At 42.3% G+C, this 15,139-nt stretch overlaps 1 protein-coding gene across 1 annotated transcript in view; it reads right to left on the bottom strand.

The window, feature by feature from the left end:
* Nucleotides 1-15,126, bottom strand: part of LOC133443713 (AMP deaminase 3-like) — a 41,570-nt gene extending 26,444 nt beyond the window's left edge. The window contains exons 1-2 of the mRNA XM_061720886.1: nt 14,797-15,126; nt 8,608-8,675 (exon numbers count right to left, since the gene is read on the bottom strand). Of these exons, the coding sequence (XP_061576870.1) occupies nt 8,608-8,665 (58 nt within the window). The 5' untranslated portion in view covers nt 8,666-8,675; nt 14,797-15,126. The remainder of the gene's footprint in view (nt 1-8,607; nt 8,676-14,796) is intronic.
* Between the last annotated feature and the right edge of the window lie 13 nt (nt 15,127-15,139).

The raw sequence follows: 15,139 nt of genomic DNA, 5'->3' as shown, positions 1-15,139 counted from the left end.
GTCAGATGAAGCATTCCAAACCAAAAACAATGAGCCCTCTAGTGTATCTCTCTGTTGCCTTGAACAGGCTGTGTGCTGCAAAATGTGTTGCAATTCTGGGCCCGAATTTCCCGCGCTGTCCTGCGGATGTGACGTCACATGACGCTGCATGCACGTTCTCCCCGTTCTCCCGTGCGTCGCTGTTGGTTGCAGTACCCCCGACGGCCGTCGTGGCGAAGGGTGGCGCTAATGAGTCTCATTTCTTAAAAGGAGTCTCATGCTCCTTTTAAAGGAGCATGAGTCACATCCGCAGGACAGCGCAGGAAATTCCGGCCCGGAATTGCAGCACATTTTGCAGAACACAGCCTGTTCAAGGCAACGGAGAGATACGCTAGAGGGCTCATTCGTTTTGGTTTGGAACGCTTCATCTGACATTATTACTAGAAAACTTAAAACGTATACGAATTTTTTTCATAAATCCTGCCTCAATCCTGCCTCATGCTCCTTTAAAGGTTTGATGGTAAACGGTTTAAGTTAAACGGGGATCCAAGCTCTGGAGTCTCATATGCAGAGCAGTAAACACGTAGCTTTTGCTACAGCCGCCAACGCCAGCCTCAAATCAACGTCTTTTGCACGGCTAACGAAGAAGAGGAGTGTTGTATAGTGAGTGAAATAGTATTGTGTGTGTGAAAGTGAGTTTTGTGTCAAGTCCTTCAAGTAACATAAGTGATCTCACGTTTCAAGTGTTCAGGCATCATAATTGTTACAGTTACATTAGGTTCAAAGTGTGTGACTGTCCTTTTGGTCTTAAATTTGTTAGAAAATGGTATCAAAATGTCTTAAGTTTAACTGGGTCAAACCTGCAGACCCCTGAAAACAGTTGTGGGTATAAATAGCTGCAGGACTCCGAGGTATTTGTTCTGCAGGAATGCAGCCGCCCTGCTTCCCAGGACCTCGGGGTGGAAGCCGCCGGTGTTCTTGTGTTCTGACCTCATCGAGCCGTGAGCCGTGAGCCGCCGCTATTTTTAGCTCTCTGTGAATTTTTATCTGGATCAGACGAGCCGATGACAGAATCGCCCAGCCCCCCCCTCAAGGCCCTGGTGGGAAACTGCTGTTGCCACCCAGCATCCATCTGGATATTTGGCTATTCTGATCACCTTGTCATCGCCCTCCGGCCCCTTGGGGGGCCTGGAGGAGAGCCTTTCCATCTGAGGGGGGCTTGGAGGGGGGTCAGGTCTCTGGTTCGACCCGGGAGACGACCTCAGAACACCTCTGTGTGCTCCCAAGATCTGGAGGTCTGTTGGTGGACCGTCAACCAGGAAGTCGGTTGGTTCCTCCCAACCAATCACACGCCAGATCGCTAAGAGTAGCTTTGTATCCTTCCAGCTTTGTCGTCACGTGACCCAGATATCAGTAATGACGAGTCTCTTGCTGCATCCGAAATCCCATACTTCCACCCTAATGAGTATGCAAAATGAGTGTGGGAGATTTTTTAGTGCGTCTGAAACATTAGTACGTACTCAATAGTGTGTACTATCCATACTCATTCTGGAGAAATGTTTTAGTGTGGATTGATGGACACTAGCCAAGCAGAAACTTCCCACAATGCAATGCAGCGGGGTTTGGTTGCTAAGTGATACGTATATGTCATATGTCAAGTATAATATTAAGTTTAATAATATTATTATATAATATTAATATTATAATATTTGTATTTAATAATATTATATAATGTAATCTTGTTTGGGCCAGAGTAAACGGGAAAGAGCGGAGCGGTGCTGCTACCGCTACTACCGCTACTACCGCTGCTGTGACAGGTTACCATGGTAACACCCCCCCCTCCCCCCTCCTTACAGCAGGAAGTGCCGTGTGCGCTCTTAATAGTACGTCCGAATTAATGCACACTACTGATGTTTACTCAAAAGTGTGCCAAATTTAAGTATACTTTTTAGTATATACTTTTTAGTATGGCATTTCGGACGCACCCTCTGAGAGGAACGCGAGGTGGGTGAGGACGCTAACGCTCGCAAACGCCAACTTTACGATCAACGTATAAACCTTGTCGTAGCTAACGAGGAAACAGGCAGACGTCACCGGGACTCACAGATGTTTACACTTTTACAGAGAAACTAACCTGTTGAGGAAGAAATGTGTAAAAGTGCAGGTTTCCGTCACACACCGTCCTGGTTAGTAGCCCACCAACCAGGAAGTCGGCTGACGGACCACCAACCAGGAAGTTGGTTGGTAGTCCACCAACCAGGAAGTTGGTTGGTGAAACACCAACCAGGAAGTTGGTTAGTGAAACACCAACCAGGAAGTCGGTAGGTAGACCACCTGTCAAGGTTTGACATTCCCCCCAGTTTGTGACTTTCAGTTTCTGTTTTGCCCCGCCTGTGTCCCATCTGCCCTGATTGTGTCTGCCCCTGTGTCTCGTCATGTCTCGTTATCCCCTGTGTATATCTGGTCTTGTCATTCCCTTGTTCCCTGTCGGACCGTACTGTTTGTTCCCTCCATGTTTCCCCTGGTTTTTATGATTCCTGTTTTTGTTCAGCCTGTGATCCTGCTCTGCAGCACTTTAGTTTGGTTTGGTTTTTTTGTTAATAAACCCTTTTTTCCTCTTATTTCATCCTGCTCTCCTGGGTTTGGGTCCACACCTTACCCCCAGACGTGACACCACCAACCAGGAAGTTGGTTGGTAGTCCGCCAACCAGGAAGTCTGTTGTTAGTCCGTCAACCAGGAAGTCTGTTCTTAGTCCGTCAACCAGGAAGTCGTTCGCTAGTCCACCAACCAGGACGGTGTTTTACGGAAACCTGCACTTTTACACATTTCTTTTTGAACAGGTTAGTTTCTCTGTAAAAGTGTAAACATCTGTGAGTCCCGGTGACGTCTGCGTGTTTCCTCGTTAGCTACGACAAGGTTTATGCGATCGTAAAGTTGGCGTTGATCGTAAAGTTGACATTCACAGGCGTTAGCGTCCTCGCCAGCCTCGCGTTCCTCTCAGAGACTCCACATTACTGATATCTGGGTCATGTGGAGACAAAGCAGCTAATCTTAACGATCTGGCATGTGATTGGTTGGGAGGAACTAGCCGTGGACACGGTGACACCTACAGCTGCACCTAAACGGTTCCTCGCAGAAACACTCTCAGATATATCTGGAAGGTGTTGTTCCCCCCGACCAGCTGCAGCTCCGTCCGGCTGAAACGCCAGGAATCTTGGCTCCGGCGGCGGCGACACGGTTGCTATTTGCTGCTATTCGCTGCTCGTCCCTCTGCGGCTCGTTGGGCCGCCGCCGTCCTGGCCGGCGCCCCAGATATCTCCCCGCCGGAACAGCTGAGCCTCCTCCTGGACGACCTCCACCTCCCGTCTCGCCGTTATAGAAGTCGTTTTTCATCGTATGTGCAGGGAAAGATAAATCCGTGACTCGCGTTTAACCGCTCAGAACCTCAGCTGTCAATCAAACCTCCGGGAGAGACGTCTGTAACCGTGGAAACGAGCCTCCAAATAACTGGTTTATAGGTGTCATCACAGCGTTTTACGACCGACTGGTTCAGCTGCATCCGTCTCTTACCTTCGATCGTAACCTGGGCCATGTTTAGATCCCTGTCTGCTCACATCTGCCGGAACCAGACTTCTGGACCCGGAAACAGACTTTTGAACCTGGAAACAGACTTCTGGACCAGGAACCGGACTTTTGAACCCGGAAACAGAGTTCTGGACCAGGAACCGGACTTCTCAACTCGGAACCGGACTTCTGGACCAGGGACCGGACTTTTGGACCCAGAATCAGACTTCTAAACCTTGAACCAGCTCCTCTGGACCAGGAGTCCCTCGGAGTCTTGCGGTCTCGGGTCTACGAGGCGTCCCCCCTTCAGGGATGTGGCTGCGACTGCTGGGGTCCAGCTTGCTCTGCTCTTTATCAGGTCCTCCTTCTGCATCTCTGCAGCTGCTGCCCCCTCAGATCTCTATTTTGGGGTGTTTAGAGCGCCATGGCAACCAGGGGCTTCCAGTCGGAACTAGAACCGGACCTGCTGATGACCTGCTGGTGACCTGGTAGTGACCTGGTAGCAAAGATACTCTATACAGAAGATAACGCATTACCGTTTCTGCCAATGGTATGAAATGGTATCCACTTCCTGTCTCCTAAGTGGGCGTGTTCGCCCCTCTCCCCACATCGTTTTGGAAGTGTTGTGAACGAGATACAGTACAACTTTAATATTTGCGCCTTATTTTGCTGCTCGTTTTTTTTATCTGCTACTTTAATGTCTGATATCAACCTGATATCAATCATGGGATCAGTCTAATATTCTTTTTTTCCCTTCCAAAAAGACTTCAATAATAACAATAACAGTATTATTAAGCAAAGAAGCAAGTTTTATTTTAATTTTAAATTTCAGTTTATCCGTTGGGAAAACGACGTTGGCAGTTCTGCTCTGAGCAGAGCTATGTATTATTATTATATTATATTATTAGCTATGAGAGCCAAATCTCGCGGAAGTGTGTTGCTCAGACAGAGACAGGTCTCAAACAAAGTTCATTTTCTCCTAATCTGTCAGTCTGAAAATTGCCATTTTGGTGTCAGACTGTTCAGAAGGTTTGTGGCTTTTGAAAAATGGGTCCCATATTTACTTAGGTTACTATGGGGCGAAGGAATTGGTAATAATAATCTGTGCTCACGTTCACTTTTCCCGTAGGACTCAATAGACTTGGCGGGGGAGTGGGGGAACCCACGTGACACAGATACAGGAAACTGAACTGTAGTGGGCTGTCTTGTTTATTGAACGTCTCTGCTGGTAGTGACCTGCTGGTGACCTGCTGGTGATCTGCTGGTGACCATTAGCGTAAAAACCCAATTTTCAAATCTACATCATAATCCAGTTATAATCAAATGTTGGAATCCAACGTTGTTCCAATCTCACACTAACTTCAGGTGTCTGCTATCGCTGGCAACGATGAACCAATCAGAGAACAGGACGTAGTACGATGCTTACCACCTCCACTTGTTATTGATGGATTCGTGGAAGACGAATGATTTAAAATTTTAGTTTATTTTTCTGTTTTAGTTCCAACTGAACGATATTCTGAGTTGAATAAAGTTCGACTCACCAGACTGTTTGGTTCCAGTTTTCATAGTTTTATCATGGACCTTATGTATGAAAATGGACCCGTTCATTGATGTTGCGCCTGATGGTCCGTAAAATACGGTAAATGTGCCCTGATCCAGTTCACAAACACGAGGGATGAAACAGTAAAAGTGGTTAATATAGTCGATATACGGTTAATTTGTCAGGATGATGTGAAGAGGAGTCGGGGGTGAGTGAACCCCAGGGTGAAAATAAGAAAAAAAAAGAAAATTTCAGTAAGAATATCCAATATGATTCTACAGAACTAATGTACTGGTATGCCAATGGTTCACAAAATAATTAAAGTTATTGAATAAGTTATTGGATATTATTATATGGGGACTGCAATTTGTAGACGGTCCCTAAATTAGCGTCATACACCCAGTTGCATATTGAAATCAACGTCTTTTGTGCAGTTTAGAGTCTCATTTTGATCACAATGGGCTTAAAACTTGTTGTTTATGTTTCGGTGATTGGACAGCGGCAACATTCATGCGTTTACGTCTCTTTATTTAAGATTTACTGATCCCAGAGGGGGGAATCTGAGAATATCTGTCCAACTTTACCGGACCTGCACAACTCAGACCGGGGACTGAGCAGATTACTGACGACACTCTCCTGTGTCACTTGGGATTAACAATTACATTTGAATTATGTCACACTTTTTGCGGGGCTGGCATGAAAACGAAGAAGCAATGTCTTTTTTTCTTTATCATTTTAATTAAGTCACAGAATGTGCAGTGGTGAAGAAGAAAATGAAAATGTAGTTCGGATAAGTTCATATTAATTTTATTTATGTTTAAAAAAATGCGGCTTTATTCCAAGAATGAAAAGTAAAAGTTTTGCTAATCCATTTTAATATGAATGATGGTACAGAATTCCTTCCATAGCCTCTGGGTTTGGGTTGCTGGTGTAAATGCATTTGTTCTCATAACTGTTGTGTATTTGGGAGTATTAGTGTCTGGACGGTGAATAACATTAAATCTGTCCGAACCGTTTGGTTTTTGGCTCCAAACAGATGAACTTTTCTCACCATGAAAAGGTGAAAACGAGATGCTGTCAGTGATGAAACAGCGTTTTATGGGGTAGCTGTTGGAACCCGTCCTGGGGGGGGTGACTCCCCGGCCGGGTTCCTGGTTTGTTTGCAGCGGCGAGGCGTCGCCTGAACCGTTTCCAGGGAGAGAACCGGTTTTTGGAGCTGAAGGCCGCTTCAGCCGCACCTGGGTTTTTGTAGCTGTTTTAGTTTTTGTGTTTAGTTTATTGAAATATAGTGGCAGGATAAAGTATGTGAACCTCCTGGAGTGTATTAATTTGCCATCAAATGTGGTCCAGAAGGTGGATTTTCTCCTGAAGTCGCTCCGCGGTGGATTTACCTCCTTTTTAGGCTCATCCTCCTAGTTTTTTCAGCGGTCTTCCACGGCGGTCTTCCGTGGACTTCCTGCTGGGTCGAGGACGTCCGTATGGCAGAACCAGGACCAGTGATGTCTCTGTTCCACTGGGGGTTTTCCTGGACCTCAGTGACTGCGTTTACATGCAGTCAATAACCCCTTTGAATAACCCGAATTTGCTCATATTCGGGTTTTTAAAAACCCGAATATGACCCCTGGGTTACTGCTTTTCTAACCCGAATATTTGTTCATGAAAACGCCAAACGGGATATCCCCATCAAACGGAACATGAATTTGTTTTCTGCGCATGTTCTGTTCGCAAGGAATCCTGGTCTTTTGAGTCCAGGAAGTTCTTATAAACACGGAGAAACACAAGACCAGGAGGAGACTAATCACTTCATAAATGTAATGAAGGATATGAACATTTCTGCATTTGTAGACGGTAGAAAGTACCGGGATAGAAGATTTACAAGAAGGTGAGAGAAAAGTTGCGCGAAGCAGCATTTGTTTTGAATTTGGATACAGGAAGAAGAAGCGGAAATGACGCTAATTGCGTCATCACGTTCTCCGTGCGTCGCTGGTTTGATCCAGATATCCCGAATGATTCATTACCATGTGTACAGGGATAACCCTGTTAGCTCACGCATGGAAACAGATTATTCCCAATGTTTCAGTAACCGGAATATTAGTAATAACATGAATTTTGACTGCATGTAAACGTAGTCTGTGAGGTTCTGTCTGGGGTCTTTGGACTCTCTTGGCTGGATGTGTTGCTCTATCCCCCCTTTTCCACCAAACCAGTTCCAGGGCTTGTTCTGGTTCTGGGCCAGTGCTGAGTTTGGAACCGGGCTTTCTGTTTCCACTGACAAAGAACTGGCTCCGGGGCCAGAAGAACCGGTTCCAAGGTAGCACCAACTCTTTGCTGGTCTAGAGGAAAGAACCGCTTACGTAAGCGGAGGGGGCGGAGTTATTAAGACCAACGGCAACAGCAAGACTGGGAGACGGAGACATTTTCAAATAAGAGTGAATCTGGATGCAGCAAAGCATCATGGGAGGAGGAGGAGACAACCTGTCTTTTAGAGATGTGTCCACGGAGGAGCTACGTGGACCAAGTCCTGTTAGAGCAGATACCTTGTTGTTGCTTCAACTTTCACGCAAACGCAGCGACGTAACTGACGTTTGCAGAGACGTAATGACGTGGCTCCCCTTAGCACCGAGCTGTGGAAAAACAAACCGGTTCTCAGCTGGTTCCAAGTTGAACGAGTTGTGAAACAGAACCAGCACTGGAACCGGTTTGGTGGAAAAGGGGCTAAACTAAACCAGGGGTCGGCAACCCAAAATGTTGAAAGAGCCATATTGGACCAAAAACACAAAATGTTGAGAAAAGAGTCGAAATGTTGAGAAAAAAGTCGAAATGTCAAGATTAATGTTGAAGTACAATCTTGATAAAAAAGTCGAAATGTTGAGAAAAAAGTCGAAATGTTGAGAAAAAAGTCGAAATGTTGAGAAAAAAAGTCGAAATTTAGAGAAAAAAATCTAAATGTCGAGATTAAAAAGGAAAGGAAAAAGGAAGAAAAAAAGGAAAAAAAGAAGAAAAGGGAAAAAAAGAAGAAAAAAAAGGAAAAAAAAGGTCAAACATTTTTTAAAAAGCTCCATGCGACTCTGGAGCCGCGGGTTGCCGACCCCTGAACTAAACCATCCAGCTTGTTCTCACTTGTTCATCTCTCTCCATCCTCATCCCTTCAGGTCCTCCTGATCTTCTAATTCACGCCAGCAGATACTTTAGAGACACTTTATCAACTAAAGTGGTTCTAAAAGACAACTCCAGAACCATGAGTCCAGTTCTTCGGGTTTTACTGTTTCCACAAGAACTGTGAATGTTCGATAAGGACGTGAACCTGTAATCGTGTTTGCGTGTCGGCTCAGGAGCATCGCGTTATTGCGACTTAGATGAGGTTCGGGTCATATTTTACGGATAATTAATTCCAGTGGATTCACATAGTTTCTCCTGCCAGTGAAAACAGAGCCGCAACCTGATATCGGGTTCCTGGTCCAGAACCGCTGATGGATCTAGGTGTCGTTGGGTTCTGAGTGACCGGCGGCAGAGCTAAACTCACCGCGTCCGTAGGACGGCGTGGACGCCTGCTTGGGAAGCTGCGTGTCCCTCTTCTTCATCCTCGCTGACCTGGAAACAACAAAGCTGAGATTAATACTTGGTACGAGCTTCCTGCAGCAACACGAGGAAACCATCAGGAACCAGGTTCTGGAGACCTGATCCAGGACGGATGGAGGCGTGAGGAGGAACCCGGTCGCGGCCAAGCGGACCGAAATAAATGTGAAGTTCTGCAGCTGCTAAAGTTTAACCTGAAATATGAACTCAGTCCTGATTACAGTCGATTGCAAACACGTGGCAGCAGCGATGTCGTCCAGCTGGGGGGGAATAAGGGGGGCGGAGGTGGATCTGCTGGGTCGACCCGGACCCCTGCACCGTCCCTGGTCCAGACCAAGTCATCCGTAATGTTCTGGAACTAAACTACTTTCTGGTCGTAAATCCAAACTTAGCTCTGTTGTTTTTTAACGTTTAGGGAGTTTTAAATAGTTTAGTTTATAGACGATGGCTTCGGAGGAAAACGCCACGAAAACGACTGCATTGATCCGAATAGAAGCTGTTTTTTTTATTAAACTATTAAATTAGGTCTTTTTTTTTTCTTTTGTTTAAAGAAAAAAAACTATAAAACTATGTCTGAAAACTTTTTACCATCTTAGATTGAAGGTCTGGATGTAAACACAGAGACCTAGCAGCAACTAGCATCACTTAGCAGCAACTAGCATCACTTAGCAACAGCTAGCATCACTTAGCAACTACTAGCAGCAACTGGAAGCATCGAGATTTTTGTTTTTTAAGGTACATAAACATGAAGAGTCTCACCTTTTCAAGCACTTTGTCTAATTAGAATAAGAAAAAAGCTAAAATATTGAAACTTATTATTAATCTCTTCAATTTTACAATAATTTCAAAGTTAGCCAAAAACCTTTAAATGCTCCTCATGAGCCCCTGATACTTGAGGGAGGAAACCCTGCGGCGTCGCCACTGATGATGCAAACACTCCTGGATTCAAAAGTAAAATAGTCCTCACTAAGACGAGATCTGGTATTTTATCTTTACTATTATTAAATGCTGTGTTTCTTCCCTCCCAAAAGATGGCTGGAACAAGGGGGGAACATCTTATATTCACCATAACGGTATCATTTTATATTTATTATTTTTTATACACACATACAGGATTTCAAATGCATTAAATAGATTTTTAAACAGATTTTAAAGCCACACTATGTAAAAATACCTGTCATGACCACACGGGTGATGAATCACTAAAAAGTAGTTTTTTTTGTTTTTTTATTTAATAATAATTTCTACTGTTTCACTTTAGTGAGCCACAAGATAAAATAGTAATAATTTACCATCTTAAACCGAGCCGTCTTTAGTCTTTATTATATGTTCTGGTCTGGAGCAGAGAGGTTTCAGTGCTCACTTCTTATCCGACACCAGAATTTAATTTATTTTAATTAACAAGTTTAACATTTTCTTTTTTTAAGTAAAGAATTTAAGTATATATATATATATATATATATATATATATATATATATATATATATATATATACATTTGGACATGTGACTTGGAGTGGATTGAGAAGTGTTCTCACAACTACGAGCCATTTCTGAATAATCAATCAACCTGAGTCCAGACCAGATCCTGCCTAGTCAGGACCAGGGGCCGGATTCACCAATATGTTCTTAAGAACGATCTTAAGAAATGTCTTAAGATGTAAAAATAAGAAGTTCATAAGAAAGTTCATAAGTGCAATTCCTCAATATTTTCTTAAGAACCGTCTTAAGAACTGTCATTTCTTACGAATTTCTTATTTTTCTTACTTAAGAACTTCTTAAAATATGTCATTGCATTGCACGCGCCAACAAACAACGTATATATATATAAATATATTATATAATACAGGTAGTTTGCGTCTTAACCGTCAGTCACTCACTAAACATGGAGAAGGAGAAAAAGAGATGCAGGAACTTTTCAAAGTTATGGTGGATGAGATTAATGTGCGAAAAAAATACTATTGGGGAAAATTAATAATAATGAACTACCACGCTAACTAACATGCTAACAAACAGTTAACAGGCTCTTTGTGTAATTAATTACAAAGTATATCCTCAAACTATGACCTACTAGTCTAAATTTGTCTAAAATGTGTTGAAAAAGGTGATATTAGAGTCTTACCTTTTCACAGAAGAAATTTTAAGACAGGTCAAAGTTGTCTTAAAGTTAAGAAAAAAGTCAAGAACAAATTTGAGAACTTTTATTTCAAGAATACCATTTATTCTTAAGTTTTTTCTTAAGAAGAAACTTAAGAAGGAAGTTGAGAAAATACTTAAGAACCTTTTTGGAGAATATGACTTCTTCTCTTTTTTCTTCTTAAGACTGAACTTAAGAAAAAAATTACACTTAAGAAGATTTTTTTTCTTAAGAATGTTTTGTGGCCCCAGGTCTGGACCTGCAGACCCTCGTCTGCAGACTGGCATGTAGATCCAGGTCCTGCAGGTCCTCCACCACGTCCAGGACAGATTTAGTGGGAGAGGAATCTCTCCATCGTGGTTCGGTGGCCGACGGGGGGCCCCGAACATCCTCCTGCCCGGGGGCCCCCACAAAGCCAGGAACGGCCCTGGCTGCTCCTGTTATTTTTAGCAAAAATGAATTCCAGCCTTGGAAATGACCTCCTTTTGATATGAGCACGCCGCCGTTTTCCTGGCCTCAGATAACAATATGCTAACGCCAGATACCTCGCTCCCCCCCGACCATCTGCTGACTCAGAACCAGAGGTACGAGGCCACGGTTCGTAACTTCCTGTGCTGGCTTTTAGAGCAACAAAGAAGAAACAGGACTGTGTTTTTATAAAACATTAAATTACGTTGAGCAGCTGTTTTTATCCAAAGTGACCTGCAGCCGATCTGCAGGTACACTGCGCCTCACAATCAAGTGATGCATCATCAGTAGGGCTGGGGATCGATTCGATTCCGATTCTTAAGATTCAGAATCGATTATCACGCTTTGATTTGATTCGATTCTGATATTGATTTGGGTTAATGTTATTAAAACTGTTTTTTTAGCTGTTCCATGAATTATATGACTGTAGTTCTATAACATATTAATACTAGTATTATATTGAGATTCAACAGCAAGTATTGGCAGCTAATGATGCTGTAAGGACCAATCAGCTCCCAGAATGCTGATAGAACTGCTTTCAGAAACATCGTGGGGCAGAATTACCAAACAGATCCAGGGAGGAAACAGAGACGGATGAAATCAGTTTTAGTTTATTCCACATTCCGTTTTTATTTTTTCCATTTTTGGTCTTTTTCGGTTTTAAATTTTTGAGAATTTGGTTTTTAGCATTTTATGAAATTGTAACCCCAAGACAGTATATAAAGTAATTAAATATAAACAATGTATGCAATTATGACTGAAAACTTTAATGTTTTCATACCTTTAAACATATTTAAAGGCAAAAACATGGCACCAGTTATTCTTGTGTTCAACAAAAAATTCCTTTTTTGGGCATAAACAAAAAAATACCAAAAGTTGTAATGTAATTATGAAAAAAAATCAATCTTCAGACATACAAATCGATTTTTAGTAATTAATATCAGAATCAGAATCAGCTTTATTGGCCAGGTCTGAACATTGCCCAACAAGGAATTTGACTCCGGTAATTTCGCTCTTTGGTATTAAAAATAAACAATATAGCAATATGAAAATTGATTTAGAGTCGGACAATTGATTTTTTCAACACCGGCTAATCATCGGTGAATACTCGCTGAACTGATAATCTGTGAGTATTAGAGTAACTATCAGGCACATAAGTGGTTTTGTGTGAAAGGAAAGGAAGTAGAAGATGGAGGAAGTTTTGAACTTTCATCTTTCTTCTCCTTTCTTCATTTCCATGAAGAGGAGATTGCAACGCTGAGGGATGTTTGCATATCTGAGGCCCTGATATTGACATTCAGGAACATTTAAATGGTTCCTGGCGCGTAGCAGTTGTTTTATTTCCCTGGTGACATCACCACTAGGCCTATGTGGAAAAAATCGATTCGCCGATTCTAAATTGATTTTCATATTAATTCCTAAAAATCGATTCGTATGTCTAAAGCTTGATTTTTTTTTTTTTAATTTTTTTTTTCATCATTACATTACAACTTTTGGTATTTTTTTGTTTATGCCCAAAAAAGGAATGTTTTGTTGGACACCTGAATAACTTGTGCCATGTTTTTGCCTTTAAATATGTTTAAAAGTATGAAAACATTAAAGTTTTCAGTCATAATTGCATAAATTGTCTATATTTCTTTGCTTTATTGAAAGATCCTCGTGTTCGTTTGTCTGGTGCACCATAAGAAAACCAGTGAAATAGAAACAAAGTTACTACAAGCTTTTTTTATATCATGCACAATGTTTTCTTCTCTTTCTATATCCCTGTTTATTGCTTCCTACTTAAAATGTAAACCCAGATAACGGATAAGACCCATCAGGGTTAAAACATCTGTTTATCTTCATTGCCTTCACTTAACGAAGAGTAAATATCTGAACTATTTAACAGCCTAGTCATAAACTAGACTTGACCCTGCAACTAGAGGAAAACCACCAGTGTAGAATCTTATAGAAAAACCCTTCAAACTCTTAAACAATTTCACAAAATCCTAACAATATACTGTCTTGGGGTTACATTTGCATAAAATGCTAAAAACCAAATTCTCAAAAATGGGAAAAAATAAAAGCCGTCCTCTTTTAGCTGCCCTGGATCTGTTTGGTAATAATTCTGCCCCACGATGTTTCTGAAAGCAGTTCTATCAGCATTCTGGGAGCTGATTGGTCCTTACAGCATCATTAGTTGCCAATACTTGCTGTTGAATCTCAATATAATACCAGTATTAATATGTTGCATAACTACAGTCATATAATTCATGCAACAGCTAAAAAAAACAGGTTTAATAACACTAACCCAAATCCATGTCTGAAGATTGATTTTTTTTCATAATTACATTAAAACTTTTGGTATTTTTTTGTTTATGCCCAAAAAAGGAATTTTTTGTTGAACACAAGAATAACTGGTGCCATGTTTTTGCCTTTTAAATATGTTTAAAGGTATGAAAACATTAAAGTTTTCAGTCATAATTACATAAATTGTCTATATTTCATTACTTTATATACTGTCTTGGGGTTACAATTTCATAAAATGATAAAAACCAAATTCTCAAACATTTAAAACGGAAAAAGACCAAAAATGGAAAAAAATAAAAACGGAATGTGGAATAAACTAAAACCGATTTCATACGACTCTGTTTCCTCCCTGGATCTGTTTGGTAATTCTGCCACACGATGTTTCTGAAAGCAGTTCTACCAGCATTCTGGGAGCTGATTGGTCCTTACAGCATCATTAGCTGCAAATACTTGGGGTTGAATCTCAATATATATTAATATGTTGCAGAACTACAGTCATATAATTCATGCAACAGCTCAAAAAACAGTTTTAATAACACTAACCCAAATCAATATCGGAATCGAATCAAATCAAATCTTGATAATCGACTCAGAATCTTAAGAATCGGAATCGAATCGGTTCTTGACATTTGAATCCAGCCCCAGCCCTAGTCACCCTTCAGAGATAATCAGACTCCTCATCCTGCTCTCTCTCAGGGAAGCCTGCCGGTCGGCTGCTGGAGATGTGTACGAAACCCTTCAGGCAAACAGGAAGTGCTTGTTTGCTCAGATCTGCAAAAGCTTCAAAGACTGACATCAGCTGAGTTCAGGGCTGTTGAACTTCTCACATCAGCAGAAATGTTTTCCTGCAGACTCTCGTACCTGCAGGAGACGCCGTCACGGCAGCACCTGACCAGACTTGTGGAAACTTGAGCAACAACAACACGCCCACGTTTAGACAAACCCTCGGCAGTGAGCCCCGAGGGAAAGCAGCTGTTGCAAGAGCCGCTTGCACCAGCTCTAACCTGCTCTTTAGGAGGTTTTAAATCCCAAAAGCTGCTTTTTAGCTCAGAAAAACAACCCAGATACACATTCTGAGCTTCAAACAAACTGCAGTTTTGGTGCTTTAACCCAAAAAGTGTGATAAACAGTGAAAGAGAGGCGTAAAGATGTCGTGGAGGAACTTGAAGTTACTTGAAGTGACAGGAAAAGAAAGCTGAGGAGGGGGAGAGAGAGAGCGACTGTCAGCCAGGGGTTCACTTACTTCTGGATGCGACAGATTCCTGTGATGCTCCCGGACTGCAGAGTCGTGTCCGACACGGCCGCTTCACCCTTTCGCTGCTGGAAAAAGAGTTTCAGGAAGTCTGTCTGTGGCTCTGTGGCAACGGGGCGAGGGAGGAAATGCCTCGCTCAACCAGAACTTCTCTGCTAACGGCTCCACGGCTAATAATAGACCTGCCTCTTCCTTGTTTGTTCACTGCGGGTGTGGAGTTGATGGTTCAGCTCCGGCGGAGGTTATTTTCCTCTATCGAATCATAACGCGGTTTAGGGACCGGTCCGACGGGATCTACTGCAACTTTCAGCATTCAGAGCTTTTTTTCCCCTTC

This window comes from Cololabis saira, chromosome 5, assembly GCF_033807715.1.
Source record: "Cololabis saira isolate AMF1-May2022 chromosome 5, fColSai1.1, whole genome shotgun sequence".
In the NCBI taxonomy this organism is placed as follows: domain Eukaryota; kingdom Metazoa; phylum Chordata; class Actinopteri; order Beloniformes; family Belonidae; genus Cololabis; species Cololabis saira.
The sequence above is the reverse complement of the archived record's forward strand: the minus strand, read 5'-3'. Positions and strand labels throughout refer to the sequence as shown.